This window comes from Protobothrops mucrosquamatus, unplaced genomic scaffold (assembly GCF_001527695.2).
Source record: "Protobothrops mucrosquamatus isolate PMUCROS unplaced genomic scaffold, P.Mucros_1.0 scaffold_279, whole genome shotgun sequence".
Taxonomy (NCBI): Eukaryota; Metazoa; Chordata; class Lepidosauria; order Squamata; family Viperidae; genus Protobothrops; species Protobothrops mucrosquamatus.
The window spans coordinates 473805-490470 of NW_015386355.1; the positions used below are offsets into that span (position 1 = coordinate 473805).

The window sequence follows — 16666 nt, forward strand, 5'->3', positions numbered from 1 at the left end:
GGATTTATTTTCCTGGTTCATTGTTTCTTTTTGTATTGTATGGTGTCCAAAACCACGAAGTCTGAATTGGGTGATTTTATAAAACTATCTGTCTAAACTAAAATGAACCTGTCTCAGATATTAATTCTAATCCTAGACCATATTTGGAAGGTACCAAGATACAAATATTTAGATACAAATCATGGGAACATTTTTTTTTCCAGAGAACTTGCTGATCTTCATAAAGCTAATGCTACAAAAGACTGTGAAGTGCAAGAAGCAGCATTAAGTCACGAAATGAAAGTTAAGGAGGAACTGGGTTTAATTCTGGAAAAGGCCCATGAGGAGGCTCATCAACAACAAGAAGCTTTAGCAATTCAGGTAGGAGGTCGATTAATCGTTGAATAAGTCTTGCAGGTGGAATTATAATACTGTATTTTGCAATGTATTATGCAGTGCTTAGATTTAACATCAAAGAATGCATCTTGAAATATCTTGTGTTAGATAGTTAAATTTCATCAGACCATGTTTAAGTCTTGGATATACACATAAAAATGCTCACCATCAATAACCTGCGTTTCTTCCCCAAATAGTATTGAATTTAATACATTTTTTATCCATTGTTTTCTCTTCTTAGCATTACTTCTCTCAACTTTGCCAGACCTACTATTGTTTCTACTCCATTGACTGTTCCCATTGTATGTCCAAAGTTTGTAAATTTCTGCTTTCTGATCATTTCCTCAAGGAAACAATGATCTTTGTCTTGTTCCAAAAGTGATTGGATGGTCCTTCTTACAGTCCATGGTATTTTGGTTGCTACTTCCAAATTTAATACTTTGAAAATTTTTACTTGCTCTTTCTTTGGATCTAGCTTTTGCAATCACACTACAGTATCATTGCTTTTATTATTCTGATACTTGTTATTGAAATGGCCTTATCCTTAATGGTCTTATTTTAAGTTTTTCTAAACATGTTTATAATTATGAATAGACAAATTATTAAGACTGTTATGTCAGAAACCACTAAGCTGATGAAACATTTTGAGTAAAATATAGGGAATTTATATATTTCTAATGGATTACTATCTTTGAATATTGAATGATATTAATCAAATTTTTATGCTACTCATCTCACTGTTGCAGCAGTTCTGCAGCACCCTTTGTTGTGCCATTCAATTAAAGCAGGGGTAGGCAACCTTGGCTCTTTTATGACTCGTGGACTTCAACTCCCAGAATTCCTGAGCCAGCATAGCTGGCTCAGGAATTCTGGGAATTGAAGTCCACGAGTCATAAAAGAGCCAAGGTTGCCTACCCCTGAATTAAAGCATTGTTCTTGTACCTCAAATTGTTTGCTAGTGATCCATACTATGGCTAAAAAAATATTAATTTGTTAAGCAGAATGATTGTTCCAAACATGATTTTCCTAAATCTAGCAACCTAAATATATTGTACGATACTAATAATCTGCTAGATTTGCAGCTTTAGTGAGTGGCCCATTGTATCTTTATTTCTGTTGTGTAGGTAGCAGACTTAAGAATTGCATTGCAACGTGCAGAACAACAAGCAGCTAGAAAGGAGGATTATTTACGCCAGGAAATTAGTGATCTTCAGCAGGTATCGTAGCAATTTCTTTTGAATTGACATAGTGTGTCTTTACCTCTTCCATAATGTTATAAAGCTACGTTGACAGTTCTGATTTTCTTTCAATGAGCAGAAGTAGAAATATAAGACAGGGAGAAAATAATGGATTTTTTGTAGTACTAGAACAGTGGTTCTCAACCTGTGGGTCGGGACCCCATTTGGGGTCGATCGACCATTTCATGGGGGTCACCAAGCAAGGCTGTCCGCCATTTTTTTGTCTGCCATTTTTTTTGTCCGCCATTTTTTTTCCCCTTTCCAGCGGGTGCCTTACTTCCCTTGAGCTGGGCCAGCTGGTGGCCTGCTCCGTCTCTGCCGCTTGCCAGCTACGCCTCGGCCAGCGCAGGGGGCGGAACCACGCATGCGCGGCGCTCTGAAGCAGGGAAAGTCCTTGACTTACGACTGGTTGGGTAGTCCTCGACTTACGACCGGTTTAGTCCTTGACTTACGACCGGTTTAGTCCTCGACTTACGACCGGTTGGGGTCGCGGCATTAAAAAGGTTGAGAACCACTGTACTAGAAGGATATACTTGTTACATTTCAGTTTGGAGAAGATGGATAGATTATATTCAGAATAAATATGGGACTAAAAAGTTCCATTTAGCCTATGAATAAATTTTAGAGTATTATTAGTATTAATAGTTTATTATAGTGAAATTTTTATTAGTTTTAATTATACTGTTACTTTCAGTATTAGTATTGTTTAACAATATGGATATTCTATTGTTTAATAATTAGGATACTAATTTGTTTATGTTTTAATTATTATTATTATTATATTTATGTTAAAGGGGAGTTAAAGCGCATTATGGACTTGTTTATTTATATAGTTGGTTAATATTAGTTAGATTATGATTATTATATTTGTAACCCTGTATTCAGCTCTGGGAAGTGGGGGAGGGAGAGGGGGGGTTTAGGGGGCGTTGGTTTTGGGGGTTTATATTGTAACTTTTATAAAACTTTTCAATAAAAAAAGAAGGATATACTTGTTATTTCATTCTACATACAATGTGTATTCCAAATATTTTAAAACTTTTTTTAAAAAAAAAACATTTCAAACATGAAATAACTCTTCTAACTTTATTGGAAGTGTTCTTAGCCCAGAGTGCCCTTATTGGCATTCAAACCACTATTAATAAGATCAGAACAACCCAGACAAGGTCAACATGAGCAGTTTCCCAATTAAAACAGTTACTTCAAGCTCAGAGCAGGCAGTTCCAGTTCAAAATGCTATGCACACTTCTGTTAGCTACTTGAATTCCGCTTAGCATTCATGTATGAAATAATTAATATTAATTTATCCTCTTAAGCAATGTTAATTGTGTTAGAAAGAACAGCGCACTGCATATAAATGCTAATTAACATTCTTTGGGTTGTGTTTCCTGTAAAGAATTTGACCATATATAACGGCTCTGGCAAAATTTCATGTTACTCATAATTTTGAGGGGTCCTTGGTGCTGTCTGAGCTTGCTTGTTTTCTGGCTGACGTTTCATTACCCTAACTAGGTTACATCATCAGTGCTAGTACTGATGATGTTATCTAGTTAGAGTAATGAAACGTCTGCAAGAAAACAAGCTCAGAGAGCACTAAGGACCCCTCATTTCAACCCTGATCTACAGATGTTCTCCTTCATTGGTACTCGTGGTTTTCTTGAACACAAGCGATACTTATTCCACATAAAATTACAGAGACTTCAAGAAGCTGAGACTCGCAACCAAGAACTCAGTCAAAGTGTTACATCTGCAACTAGGCCTTTGCTCCGGCAGATAGAAAATTTGCAAGCTACTCTGGGAGCACAGACCTTGTCATGGGAAAAACTGGAGAAAAATCTTTCTGAGAGACTCGGTAAGGCAAACAATTGTCAGTCTCTTAGACTGAATGTGTCAGAAAACTTTTATGCAAAGCACTTTAGTTGATTGTGGATGTGCACATATTCCTGGAAGAATTAAATTTATATATCTGAATCTGGAATTTCTGTAAGGAGCATTAGACTGGCTGTAACATCATGAACTAATTCATGTCCAGAAAATGAATTGTACATAAAATCGGCTCTTTGGCTGCAGTCATGTTAGTAGAATTAATGAAGTTATGTTTCATTTTGGCCTTAAATCTCAGTTGGCCATATCAATCTGTTTTTCCAAGATTAAAAAATAGCTTGGGTTTGTTTGCAAGGTAGTGCTGAATTTGTATCTGTTGTCAGTCTAATGTGGAAACATTTCTCCCATCCCCCACCCTACCTGGTATGCTACCCTCCAGGCAGCTATCGTCTTTTATTCCATTTTTCATCTCATCTGAGAATGTTTTCTTTATTCCTTTTAATCCCCAATAGTTCTTAGCAGCAGAAAGGCTTTTATTTTATCTGCTTTTATTTAAAAACGAATCAGTAAAATTAGGAAACAGTTGTTCAGTGAGAGATAATGGAGATGGGGTGGGGAGTTATGGCAGGTAATCTTTCTTACCTTTTGTTCACAAAGTTGTTTCATTCCGTTTTCCCACTCTTACAATGGGAAAGCAGCCTAAAAAAATATGGAGACAGCACCGCACAAATGTCATTTCCATTTTCTTGTCTGCGTAGCACATACGAAGGCCAAACCAGATGAGCGTAGAAATTTAATGTTACCTTGTTTTTCCTCTAAAAAATAATGTATGGTGAGGTAGCTATGCAGTATAGAAGGCAAATGGAGGAGAAGGTGAAGGAAAAGTTCATCTTTATCATCTTAGGCTTACATCCTGCAGAAATTTCTCTGCATACTTGCTATTGTCCTAGTGGCAGATTTTCTCCCACAAAAGTAGAGCTTTGAGGGTTGGGGAGACAGGGTGATTGGAATTGACACAAAACAGAAGAATTAAGCTCTCCTCACGATGCAGGATAATCCATGCCTGGCAATGATTTTCAAAATAACTGTTATCAGATTTGATGTATTGGATTGACTAGTTTGATGACTTGACAACATTTTTCATCAAAAGTTGTGCTTTTTAAAATCCCTCATTGTAAATTCATAAAAATTCATAGTGCACCATATTTTTATTCTTTTCATTAGGTGAATCTCAAGCTGCTTTAGCAGCACAGACCGAAAGAGAACGTGCTGCTACAGAAGAACTCCTTTCCAACAAAATCCAACTTTCTTCCACTGAATCACAAAATAGTCTCCTGAGGCAAGAAAATAGTCGCCTTCACGTTCAACTTGAAGGAGAAAAATCCAGGCTTAAGAAACTGGAAAATGAAAACAATCGGTAAATAATAGTAATAGTAATAGTAATAATATAGTTGGAAGGGTCCTTGTAGGTCTTCTAGTCCAACCCCCTGCTCAGGCTGGAACCCCTATACAATTTCAAATGGTTGTCCAGTCTCTTCTTAAAAACTTCCAGTGTTGGAGCATTCACAACTTCTGGAGGCAAGTTATAATCTCTCAATTTCTGAAAAGAAAAATGCATGCACATGGTTCAACGAATGAAATTGGGATGTGATAGAGCAGTGGTGGTGAACCTTTTAGAGACCAAGTGCCCAAACTGCAACCCAAAACCCACTTATGTATCGTTGGGTGCCGGGTGGGCGTGGCCCATTGGGTGGGTGTGGCCAAGGGCAGGTGTGGCCCATTGGGTGGGGGTGGCTGTGGTGCTAATGGCAGATTGGTGGGACTAAAAAGTTCAATCAATTCCAACTTTGCGAGATCTTTCTTTTCCCCCGGGAGAAGTTGAAATTGATTGATTGAACCTTTTCTTTTTTTGCACACGGCGGTGGAGGCTTAAAGCGAAAAGGTTTTATAAAACCCAGCTGAAGGCCTAGGACTGGGGCGAGGGTGCGCCTGCCCACAGAGAGGGCTCTGCGTGCCACCTGTGGCACGCAGTGATAGAGTATCTTACTTTAAAAGATATAATTTTAAAAAATTATTTGAAAGCAACTGCCATAATACTAATTCATGTGATAAGTTAGGATGTTAACTGCTGATACATTTGTGAGGAGGTACTATTATCACAATGTGTATCATATAATAGCAACTAAATCCATCTGTATTGTTACAGTCATTTTATATTCGTGTAAATTATAAGTGTAATAATTTGATAAACAATTGAACATTGATGCCAGTTCAGGATATGTTGTAATACCTTTTTTCTGTAATTTCCTTTTCACAAAGGTATGAAGTTGAGCTAGAAAATCTTAAAGAAGAATACGTAAAAGTTGTTGAAGGGGCAAAGAAAGAAAAGGTTTGTTTAACTAACAGTTCTTTGTATAATGTTGCTTCACCAGGAAAAAGAATCAATCTATAAATATTATTTTGCTTTCTTCAGATGTTGTTATCTACTCAGTTAGAAATGGAAAAAATGAAAGTTGAACAAGAAAAAAAGAAAACAATATTTGTCCAAGAATCTGCAAGAGAAAAGGTACTTGATTTTGTCTGTCCAATAATTCTGGATGTGAAAATCGTAAACATATGTTGGGAGATGGGAGTTACCTTGAATTTTAGTACTTTGGTTTTGGTGTATGTCTTGAAAGTATCATCTTTTTTAATCAACATCAGTACAGCTTCTGCGTTATATATGAGTTATGTGCTTTCTAACGCATGGGCCTACTCTTTCCTGTTTTATTGGGTTTCCCCTACTGATTTTGTTTTTCTATTGGTTGTATTAAGAAATCCTCTTTGATTCTGTTGGAATATTAACTCACACATAATTTGATGTTTATTTCATTGTAAAAAATAAATAATGGCACAGACACAAAACAGTAATGATTTCAGTGAAGCATCAGGTGCTAATAGAAAATTGAATGCTCATTCTGCCGCCTGAGCATTTTCCAGTGAACAGCAGGTTCTACCTATAACTTAAAATGAAAGGGACAAATCTAGCGCTTTGGTTGCAAAGTGGTTAGAATGCGCTATTGCAGGCTAAATTCTGTGCATAGCGTGGAGTTCGATCCTAGTGGGGCTCAAGGTTGACTCAGCCTTCCATCCTTCCAAAGTCGGTAAAATGAGGACCCAGATTGTTGTGGGCTATATGCTGACACTGCAAAACACCCAGAGAGGGCTGTAAAGCATTATGAAGCTTTATATAAGTCTTAAGTGCTGTTGCTATTAAACTATTTGAAAATAAGACAATTCTACTTGTAAGAGAACAAATTGTATTTTCTGTGTCTTTGCACTATTGCAGTTTATTATCCCTTCAAAATGCTATTTTGCATGGTTTTCTTTTTTCCTTTTCCCCAGGAACGTAAATTATATATTCCATCAGCAGTGGAAACTGTGTCAAGCACCCCAACTCTCTCACGCTCAAGCTCCATAAGTGGAGTCGATATGGCAGGACTCCAAACATCCTTCATATGTCAGGTATTGTTCTTTATACATTTCAACCTTTTTTGGGTTGTTTGTGTGTGTTTCTGGAACATTATGTTTAAAGCACCTTATTAGCATTTTTGTTGAAGCCAACTAAAGCTTCTTTTCTCAGATGAAAGCATATTTTCAAATAGTTTTATCACTAACTATGAAATAGGAATGATAAAGGCTGCAGAGCAAAACATGGGGCATAAATAAAATTAGATTTTATCTTATTCCACTTTTGGTGAATTCAGATTAAAGTTTATATATCCTGTGTAAGATCAGATAAGATCTAAGAAAAAAACTATTTTTCAATAAACTTTCTAGAGCATTAATTTAGAAAACCGCAATAACTATTTTGCTACTAATATTTCCAAAGCAACTTTTAATTTCTTAAAAGTTACATTCATCTTTCATATGTAATCTCTTTCCAAACAATTAAATCTTAATAAGAAATGAAAAGTACTATAAAATAGCGACTAACTAGAGGTCATTTAATGCCTGCCATGGCTACGCAAGGATTTCTATCTGCTTGTTCTGTCCCAGTTGCTATCCTGTGACATTTTATTAGCTGTTTTTTCAGAGTTAAAAAAATCAACATGATTATGGTACAAAATCATAAATACTTTGGTTCCAATCTAACTTGTATTTGCTCAGTATTCAATTTCATGGTTATATTGCATTGCAGGATGACCAGTATGACCATTCCTTTGGTTCAGTGTCTGCAAGTGGGACCAATCTGTATGACGTAATGAGAATGGGAGCAGGTTCAAGTATTCTAGAAAATCTTCAGTCACAATTAAAATTACGGGATGGAGAAATTTCTCATCTCCAGGTAAACAGAGAATCATGTATCAATTCTTCAGACAGTGTGTAATCAAGTCTAATATGCCAGTCGGAGTAATTAACTAATGTCGGTTCAACTGCAGTTGGATTAATATAATAGGACGATCATATGTTTTAGATTGTTTCTGTTGTTACAAGCCAAAAATAAGAAAAAAAATAATTGAAGTAACAAATATTCCTAATAATTTGTGAAGTAACATAGCTGAGAGAGACCTGTAGGGGGAGGAAGAATGATTGCACAGAAGACTTTTCTAAATGTTGATTTCATGAGCTGCATCGCCTTAAGTCAAAACTGAGTTTTTTTGCATGCTAGTAAAGTATGGCTTTATTTTCATTTAGTCATTGAACTTTATCCTGTGTACGTCAAGTTAGAGAATATGGAACTCTGCAATCTTTCCCAAGTTCACAATGACTATTTAGACTTATATTATAAATGTTTATTGAATTGGTTTTAAGATGTGTTCTTTATTTGTATTAGGCTCTTATTTTGCATACAATACTATTAATATAAAACTTAGGTTTGCACTAGAAACACTTAACTAAATAAAAAGTAAATTAATAACTTAGTAAATGGGTTTTGAAATCATTGTTAAATATTATTTTAGTTGGAAATTGGAAACCTTGAAAGAACTCGATCGGTAATGGCTGAAGAGCTGGTGAAGTTAACAAATCAAAATGATGACTTAGAAGAAAAAATTAAGGAGATCCCCAAGTTACGTGTACAATTAAGGGTAGGTTTCTGTCAATTTATTTCAGAATAAACTTAAAGGAGATTATTACTAATGTAAAACCATGCAGTGAACAACAGCAACAGACTTTTGGGCAACTAGTATTTTTACTATAAAATAATAAGTGGATAGTAACAAGTGTTGTTTTGGCTGCAAAAGAACGTTTATATCTTATATTAAACAAAAAAATAATGATGACAGAAAAAAGTAAAAATCTTTGTAGGGAACAATTTTGTAATTACTGGGCAATATTGTTCCAGGATTTGGATCAGAGATACAATACCATTCTGCAGATGTATGGAGAGAAAGCAGAAGTAGCAGAAGAATTGAGATTGGATCTTGAAGATGTAAAAAATATGTACAAGACTCAGATTGATGAACTTCTGAAGCAAAGGCATAGCTAATTATTGTTCAGGTTTTGATCCAAAAACAATGTTGCATTAAACTCTAGATCTGTTTCTGTAAATGTAGTTAATTTGTAAAAAAAATGTACTATAAAGTGATTATAATGTTGAGTTGATCTGATTGCAGGAATCATTGTGCTTTTATGATGACTGCTGTCAGCAATTAAATTATTTGTTAATATTTAAAATCTTTTATCTCCAGCTTATTCTCTTGTCTCTCATAGTATACATATTTACTTGTACAGTAATAACTTTAATTGTGAAAACATATGATTGAAGCTCTCACATTGATGATGATGATGATGTTGTACTGTGTCCTTATGTCAGTAAGAGGGATATTGCTGCCAGTTGGGATTCTCTTACCTCTGCAATCTTTGTATTGATTCCAGATCTGCCCCTGAGAGGTTGGGAATCTCTGGAAAAAAAATAGAAAAATTGCAAAAGAAGAAAGCAAAATATATTAATATGACATTGATTTTCAAAAAAATGTATCTGAAAATTTGCACTGATATGAATTTATTTCCTCATGCTTATCTATTTCTATCTAAATGGATATTTAAAGGAAAATATTGTGGGTACTTTAACTATATTAATAGCAATTACTTGATTTGCTATAGGCAATAAAAGAGGTGGGATGTCTTTATACCCTTGGTATCCTGCTCATGTGATTTACTATTCTGCCTCTTTAAAGCAAGCAACACAGAACAACTTAAATTTTAAAAGCAATCAGACACCCTCTCCTTGATACAATTTGGTATATTTTTAAATGTTTCACTGTGTTACAGCATAATATAGAGAAACAGATAACCTAACATTTATTAGTTTAAAGAGTTGTGAAAGGCAGTGCAGGGATATGTTTGTAAGAAAGTTCACACTCAAATAGTTCTCATGGTCTAATTCAGTGCGTGTCAATTCACTAACATTTCAAAAGTGAGTAAACCTGTTCCGAATGTTTCAAATGAGATGCAGTAGTTAGAAAACTACTGTTTAAGAAAATATTTGTCAGAGTATAAATGAGTAATAGTATTGTACTTGAAATTGTCTTTCTAGCTCTTCAAGTGAAGCAGAAGAATCACCAATATCAGTCTCTAATATTCATATAGTTTTCAGAATATTACTGTTGTCATCTTATTGTGGTTTCTTGTTTCTACATGGTTATCAGGAACATTTTTAGAAAATTAATTTTATCCTATTGAGATATTTGACTTGAGAAATCTTTTAAGGTTTTTAAAATATATTCCTAAAAAAGGGAAAAATTATTTGATATGTTTTAATAAAATTTTACTTGCTGGCAAACCGATAAAGAACACTCTCTGAAAATATGGAGAGAATTATCTTAACAGAGAATTATTTTACGTTAGTAAGATTTGCATTCCCTGGGCTAACTCTCCACAAAACTTTCACTTAGCTTAAAATAGAAACTTACATGAATCATACTCAGAAGAAACATACAATAACCTCCTGCAACTGAATTGTTTCTGAATAGTTGAAGAAAGTGTTGCATTCAATGGAATCTTGCTGCACTGAAGAAAATCAGCATGATACTATGTGCAAAAAGCTGTAGCACAGATATTGAGGATTCTCCATCTGTTAGTTACTATGTTTAGGGTTTTAAAGTTTAGGAATCATTTAGTTAAGGAATCACCCATCTATATTTTGAAGTGTTTTATTTTTAGGAAGTAAATTAAATTACTCAAGAAAATGTGAAATGTTTATATTTTATAGTACGCATACATTTTTCTGACCTTATTAAACTGTAGTACACTAATGAGAAAATCTATTGACTCAAAAATAACTTGTGTTAGCAATTCAGTAATTCTGAAATAAAAATGAGCAATGATTGCTGACAATGTAATTTTCTTTTATGTGACTAATCACCAAAATACTACATTAATAAATACAAAATAATATGAATATTGGATCTAAAATTCAATCTATGACTTTTTATAAAAATATATGCATATTATTTAATTTTAAATTACTTCTATATTTTATTTGAATTACATTAATTTAGAGTAAATATTCTTCACTTTTGAGAAGAGGATACAATCTGCTATTCGGATATTTCTGTTTGCCTTAAGAATAAAATTCTTAAAAGGTTTTTAACCCAGGGGTGTCAAACTCACAACGTCACGTGATGTGTCGCGACGTATCGCAACTTTTTTGCCATTGCTGTCAATGGGGTGGGCGCGGTTTCGCTATGATGCATCCAGCCCACGGGCCGGCAGTTTAACACTCCTGTTTTTAACCCAATCTTTGAATAATTTGTCTTTTTAGATAATTATTATCACATGTGGCCTATTCATAACTATTGGTTTAAACCTAGACCTAAAATACAGGCAATCTGCAATGTAATTTTGGCAGCTTGACATCCTATTTCCTTTACTAATTTCAGACAAGAAATGCCATGCCTATGAAATTTAACCTACTTTTACATTTTAAAATAATTAAAATTTAAAAAAATGTTTCAGACTGTTTATCTTTTATTCTAAAAATAGTTTGATCACTTTCAATGCGTTCTTCCCCTATAAGTCTATCCACAGTTTCTGCATGTCTGCAGACACTATTGTTTTGATATGTACAAGCGCATGAATATATTCATTTTATATTCTGAAAAATGGTTATTTTCATAATGGTAACATAAAAAGTGATTGCAAAAAGCAAGTGTTGATAACAGAATGCAAATACTGTTACTCTTATTTTTCTGATGTAGAAATAAAATTACACATTTGATTGAGAGAATATGATTTGGGAAGCAAATTGCTAAGAAATATATAGCTTAGGATATGTAATAAAACGCTTCTGCCAATAGGCACTTTGAACATCTCAGTATATTTGAGTGGGACAAATAATCAGGCCAGGCCCTTCTTAATATCCAGTGGGAATATTATTTGGCTTTTAATGAAAAATACAATGAATTACAGCAGTATATTTTAATTATTTAAATCTTCATTGTGTCTGTATGAATATGATTTATCTTTTTAGCTGTCTAAGAAAATCTAACAAAGTGAGTTTTAAATAAGGTATTTACATTAATATGGTACAGTACTATAAAATACTGTTAACATTGTGTAAATAATATGTTTAAATTTTGGTTGGTCTGAGTAAAATATTTGAAATGTTTTATATTTTCTTAAATTGAAAAATATCAGTGATAAAATAGGTTCTCATTGCATGGGTTGAGTTTTTATTGGTACAAACGGTGATACAAAATTATCACACAATTCCATTTTAAGATAAGCAAAAAATATTAATAATAAACCAAAGAAATTAAAGACAGATCATAACAAAATGAAATATAGTTAAATCTAGTTTATAACACTTCATTATACTTCCACTGTTCGTACACTGCTTTCTATATTGCCTTTTGTTCTTTAAACTTCTCGTCCTTTATTTTGAAGATCTCTTCAACTCCATCAACCACAAAATTCTTGATCTTCTTTCTGTTGATTCATTCATTCCTCCTTCAACATTTATTTTGCAATACTTCCTATATGGTCAAGCTAACCTCAGTGTATAGTGTTCATAATGGTTTAATCTGTATTTATTCATTGTTGATGCTCATCTTTCATCGCACACCCTCCTTAGGTATCACATTCCCACTAGACTCAACATGACATGACATACCCAAGCATCACTTTCATATTAAAAAAAAGGGATAGAGACATAATTTTATAATAGTGATAATACCTTATTTCAACAAGTAGTCGACTATTCACAAGGCTACCTTTCTATCACTAGTTGCACATTTTAACATTTCTCCATTTTCCTATCTTAAGTAAGTTTTCTTTCAAGGTACACAGTTAACTTATTTGCTGTATTTTTTGGAATATATATATATAAAATCTTGCCCCTCTAATCTTTAACTGGTGCATCACAGGGGAAAGCTTTTGCCAACAAAGGTACCTCGAGTTGGCTATCTTGTGGAATGCTGGTACTCATTACTCCCAAAGGAATAACATTTGGGGAAGTTGTGGCTTCTTCAGCATTGCTGAATTGCTATGGTCACATGATCCTCATTCTCCATTGCATTTTGTACACTTTTTGAAATCTTTCAACAGTTTATATTTTCTAAGTGAGATGGTAGGGTGTACCATCCATAAAAAAACAGTACTGTATCTGTTTTTCAGAAATATTAGGTTTAATTTATTTTTCCACTTCATAAAAATTAATGTTGGAATTTGGGGAGGAGATATTAATGCTAGTCATTTAACTATATGCTATTTCTTTTCTAGAAGCCAACACAGTATATAGTGCTTAAAACCTTTGAAATACTATCGCATCAATTTTGTCGTTGTTTAAATTCTATGTACAGTATTCAAACAATACACAAAATGCAGTGTTTCTCCCTATTTAAAATAGGGGCAATCTTCCTATTATTTTTGAAGATTGCAAACTGTGCCATTTTATGAACAATTCAGAAACGAAGTCAGCTCAATACTTAGAGATATGTTTCATCTTGTACTTCCTAGCACAAAATGGAAATGAAAGGTTCTGTGGTTACTGATAATATTCCTATCATAACTGATATTACTTTCACAATACTGTGAGAAAATATCTGTGCCTTTCTGAATTTCAAACTTCTATATCTTATTGCTTTATAAAACCATCCTTTTTCTGGGATATAATGGAGTGAAATAAGAAAAAAGTGGATTGAAACAAGCAACAGAGCCTATATTCAACTAAAATCCTTAATTGTTTGAGAGGAGGAGAGCAAGGACTGTTCGCTGAGAGAAAAAGCCATATAAATGGTAGCATTGGATGCCAAGCTGTGACAAGTGAGTACGATTACAGTTCTGGATATACCCACATCTGATCTAGTTGTCTCTAAAAGAGGATGCAATGTACATATTTGGCATACATTATCTCGGTGGCATAAATCCTGTTGCTTAAAGAAAGAAATTAACTATTTTTTAATAAACTTAACGTAATCATACTGGACCAATTAATTCTGGGCTGGAAACTAGATAGCTTGTGTCATACAAAAAGAATTCAGAGATTGCAGGAGCATATTGGTGCAAATTTAAAACTGCAAATGGGCAGTAACTCCTCCCTTTCAAAAATCAAACAACTAAGAATTTTAGTTCTTAAACTAAAGAATTAAACTAAAACTAAAATTAAGAACTTTAGGCTCTGTTGCTTCTTTCAATCCACTTAAATGAGGATTTAAAAGTTCTTTTTCAGACTATTTCCTCACTAGATAATTATACTGTACTGTCACAACTACTGTAGCACAGATGGTCTCCATTAGTGATATATCCCCTTAACAATACTGCACTGTAGTTATATAATGTTACAAAAACACTGTGTATCATTAGTAAGAATCTGGAGGAGCATTTTCAATTTTGCATTTGATACAATCCAATTTCATTGATTCATCAAAAAAGCTAAAGACTTCTCAGAATTTGCAAACTAGATTCTACAAGTTCCTGAATCAGAAACAATTTAGCAAGATTGGACAGAAGAATTTTTTGATCCATTTCACTAAAGAAACAAATAATAAATCCAAGAATGAAGAAGACATCACTAGAAGAGTTTTGAATGAAAGCACATAAACAACATCCAAAGAGGGCACTGAGGTCTTTCCTTCAACATACATTTTGTGAAAGATTAATTGCATTCACTACAATTAAATGGACTCCAGAAGATGGTAGAGGACAGGAAGGCCTGAAGGAACGTTGTCCATGGGATCGCGATGGGTCGGACACGACTTCACAATTAACAACAACAATTAAAATACTGAAATACAGTAGTTTCAATTACTGTCTTAATATGGGCATGGACATGGATACGATATCGTCACACGTATTTAAGTCTCATTAAGATTTATAATTAGTGTATTTTAACACATTGGTCCAAGACTGGGAGGCCCAGGGTGATTTGAGCTAATCACTCCAGACTTTCCTACCTCTGCAAGACAGTTTGCTATTCAGAATAAAATAAAGGAAAATCCCAATACAAGACAACCTGAGCTGCTGAAGAAAAGGTGGGATAACAATATTAAAAAGTAAAGATGCCCTGCAGCTTTACTGCTGGTGACCAGTGGATACATCCAGGGCATTCTTTGCAAGAATAAATTCCTTCGTTGCTTTTTTCCAGGATGTTCCTCAACTTCCCCATCAAATCAACCTCTGATTCCCTGTTAGTCTTCCTTCCCTGTCCAAACTAGGCTGCATGTATCACAACCATGACCTGGATGATTGGGTATCTCCACAGACATTTAGGCTTGCATCTAGTTACCTTCTCTTATTCCCACCTGTTGCTTAATGAAAATATGCCGTATTTCAATATTAATTCCTCCCGTTTTAGAAAAAAGTAGTCCGTGTGTCCCCCCCCCCCCTTTATTTTTATTTTTGAGTTCGAGACATGCTGTTTTAAGACTCTCAAGGGCTTGGGCATCCTCCGAGATCACGTGAACGTGGGAAAGCGTCTCCGTTCACATCCCAGACAGCTGTGGCCGTCGCCGAGGAGAGGCCGCCGTGAAAGACCCAGCTTGCTTGGACGCCGATCCTCCCGGCTGAAACAGCCTCGGACTATCCGGCGCGGCTCTCTTGCCCTCGCAGGGCTTCGCGTTCCCCAGGGACGCCAGGCCGGTGGAGAAGCCGCCCGGCCCAGGCCTCCCCATTGCGCTCCCCCAGCAGCGCGCCTTGCCTTCCGGAGGGCCGAGCCACCCCGCGCTGGCCCCTCCTTCCGCAGCTGCCATCGGGGCTCCCTGCCTGTCTACCGGCCTGCCTGCCTGCCTTCTTTCCTCGCGGGGGAAGGAGGATCCGGGTCGCGGCCGGAGAAACTCCGGAGAGACGGCAACTGGGAGGTCGGCGAGGTGCCACTGGACCCTTCGCTCGCCTTGCGCGAAGGAGGCGCGCTTTTCCCATCGCGGCGAGAGTTTTGGCGGTGTAAGTATGACTCTCCCGAGGCGGGCGCTTCGGACCTTCCCGCCTTTCACCTGCGGGGATTCTCTTCTTTTGGGGGTCCCACTCGTCCCCTCGGGCGTTTGCAGCGTTGCTTTCGCCCCATGCCAGCCTCCTGGAGAACAAGAAATCGCTTATTGGGCTCTTCTCCTTTCGTAAGATGAGGCTGGCAGGAAATCCCATTCATTTCAAGCCTGAATATTTGCAAGGTCCAAATAAAAGACCTCTCTCCCAGGTCAGTCGTCTCCCTAAAGAGCATTGCTGATTTCAGGGGTTGGGTGGGATTCCTAGGCTTTCTGTTACCAAAAATGCCTTGCTGAACAATTTTCATGGTGTCTTTTCTTGCTCTCCTTTAAATGTCCTCAGAAAACTCACCTGCCCTGTGAAACTGTTATCACCACTGTTTATCATAATCTTCCCAACCTGGTGGCCCAAATATCTTGGATTACAACTTCCCTGTTCACCCATCAGGATCTGTCCTAGGAATGATACTAAAGATCTACATGTGGGACTTTTGTATATTTAGGCTTCCCATTGTCCCCCTTCCTCTGTTGTGTTTGGAAACTTGGCTCTAGTTTATGGAAACCTTTCTCCTTCCTCTCTCCAATTCTGCAGTACTAACTTTTGAATGATTTATTGCTGATTTACTTCTGCAAGTTATTGTGCATTATTCCCTGTGTCATAATCTGAATTTACATTTTAGAATTTGACAGGGGGAAAAAATAAATAAAGTGAGATACTTTTCAGGTGAACAGAACAATATAAGATGGTTTTGGCTACATGTGGTTAAATTGGGTTCACTACCTATGTTAGAATTTGGGAACTACAAGAGTACAGCAAAGGCTTCAAGAAGA

At 35.7% G+C, this 16666-nt stretch overlaps 1 protein-coding gene across 1 annotated transcript in view; it reads left to right on the forward strand.

The window, feature by feature from the left end:
* The window catches only part of TMF1 (TATA element modulatory factor 1), a gene marked incomplete in the record, with an annotated part of 25362 nt that extends 14493 nt beyond the window's left edge, over positions 1 to 10869 (forward strand). Inside the window, 10 exon segments of the mRNA XM_029287265.1 lie at positions 204 to 360; positions 1500 to 1592; positions 3306 to 3462; positions 4659 to 4851; positions 5754 to 5823; positions 5908 to 6000; positions 6819 to 6938; positions 7615 to 7761; positions 8378 to 8503; positions 8761 to 10869. Coding sequence (XP_029143098.1) covers positions 204 to 360; positions 1500 to 1592; positions 3306 to 3462; positions 4659 to 4851; positions 5754 to 5823; positions 5908 to 6000; positions 6819 to 6938; positions 7615 to 7761; positions 8378 to 8503; positions 8761 to 8904 — 1300 coding nt within the window.
* Between the last annotated feature and the right edge of the window lie 5797 nt (positions 10870 to 16666).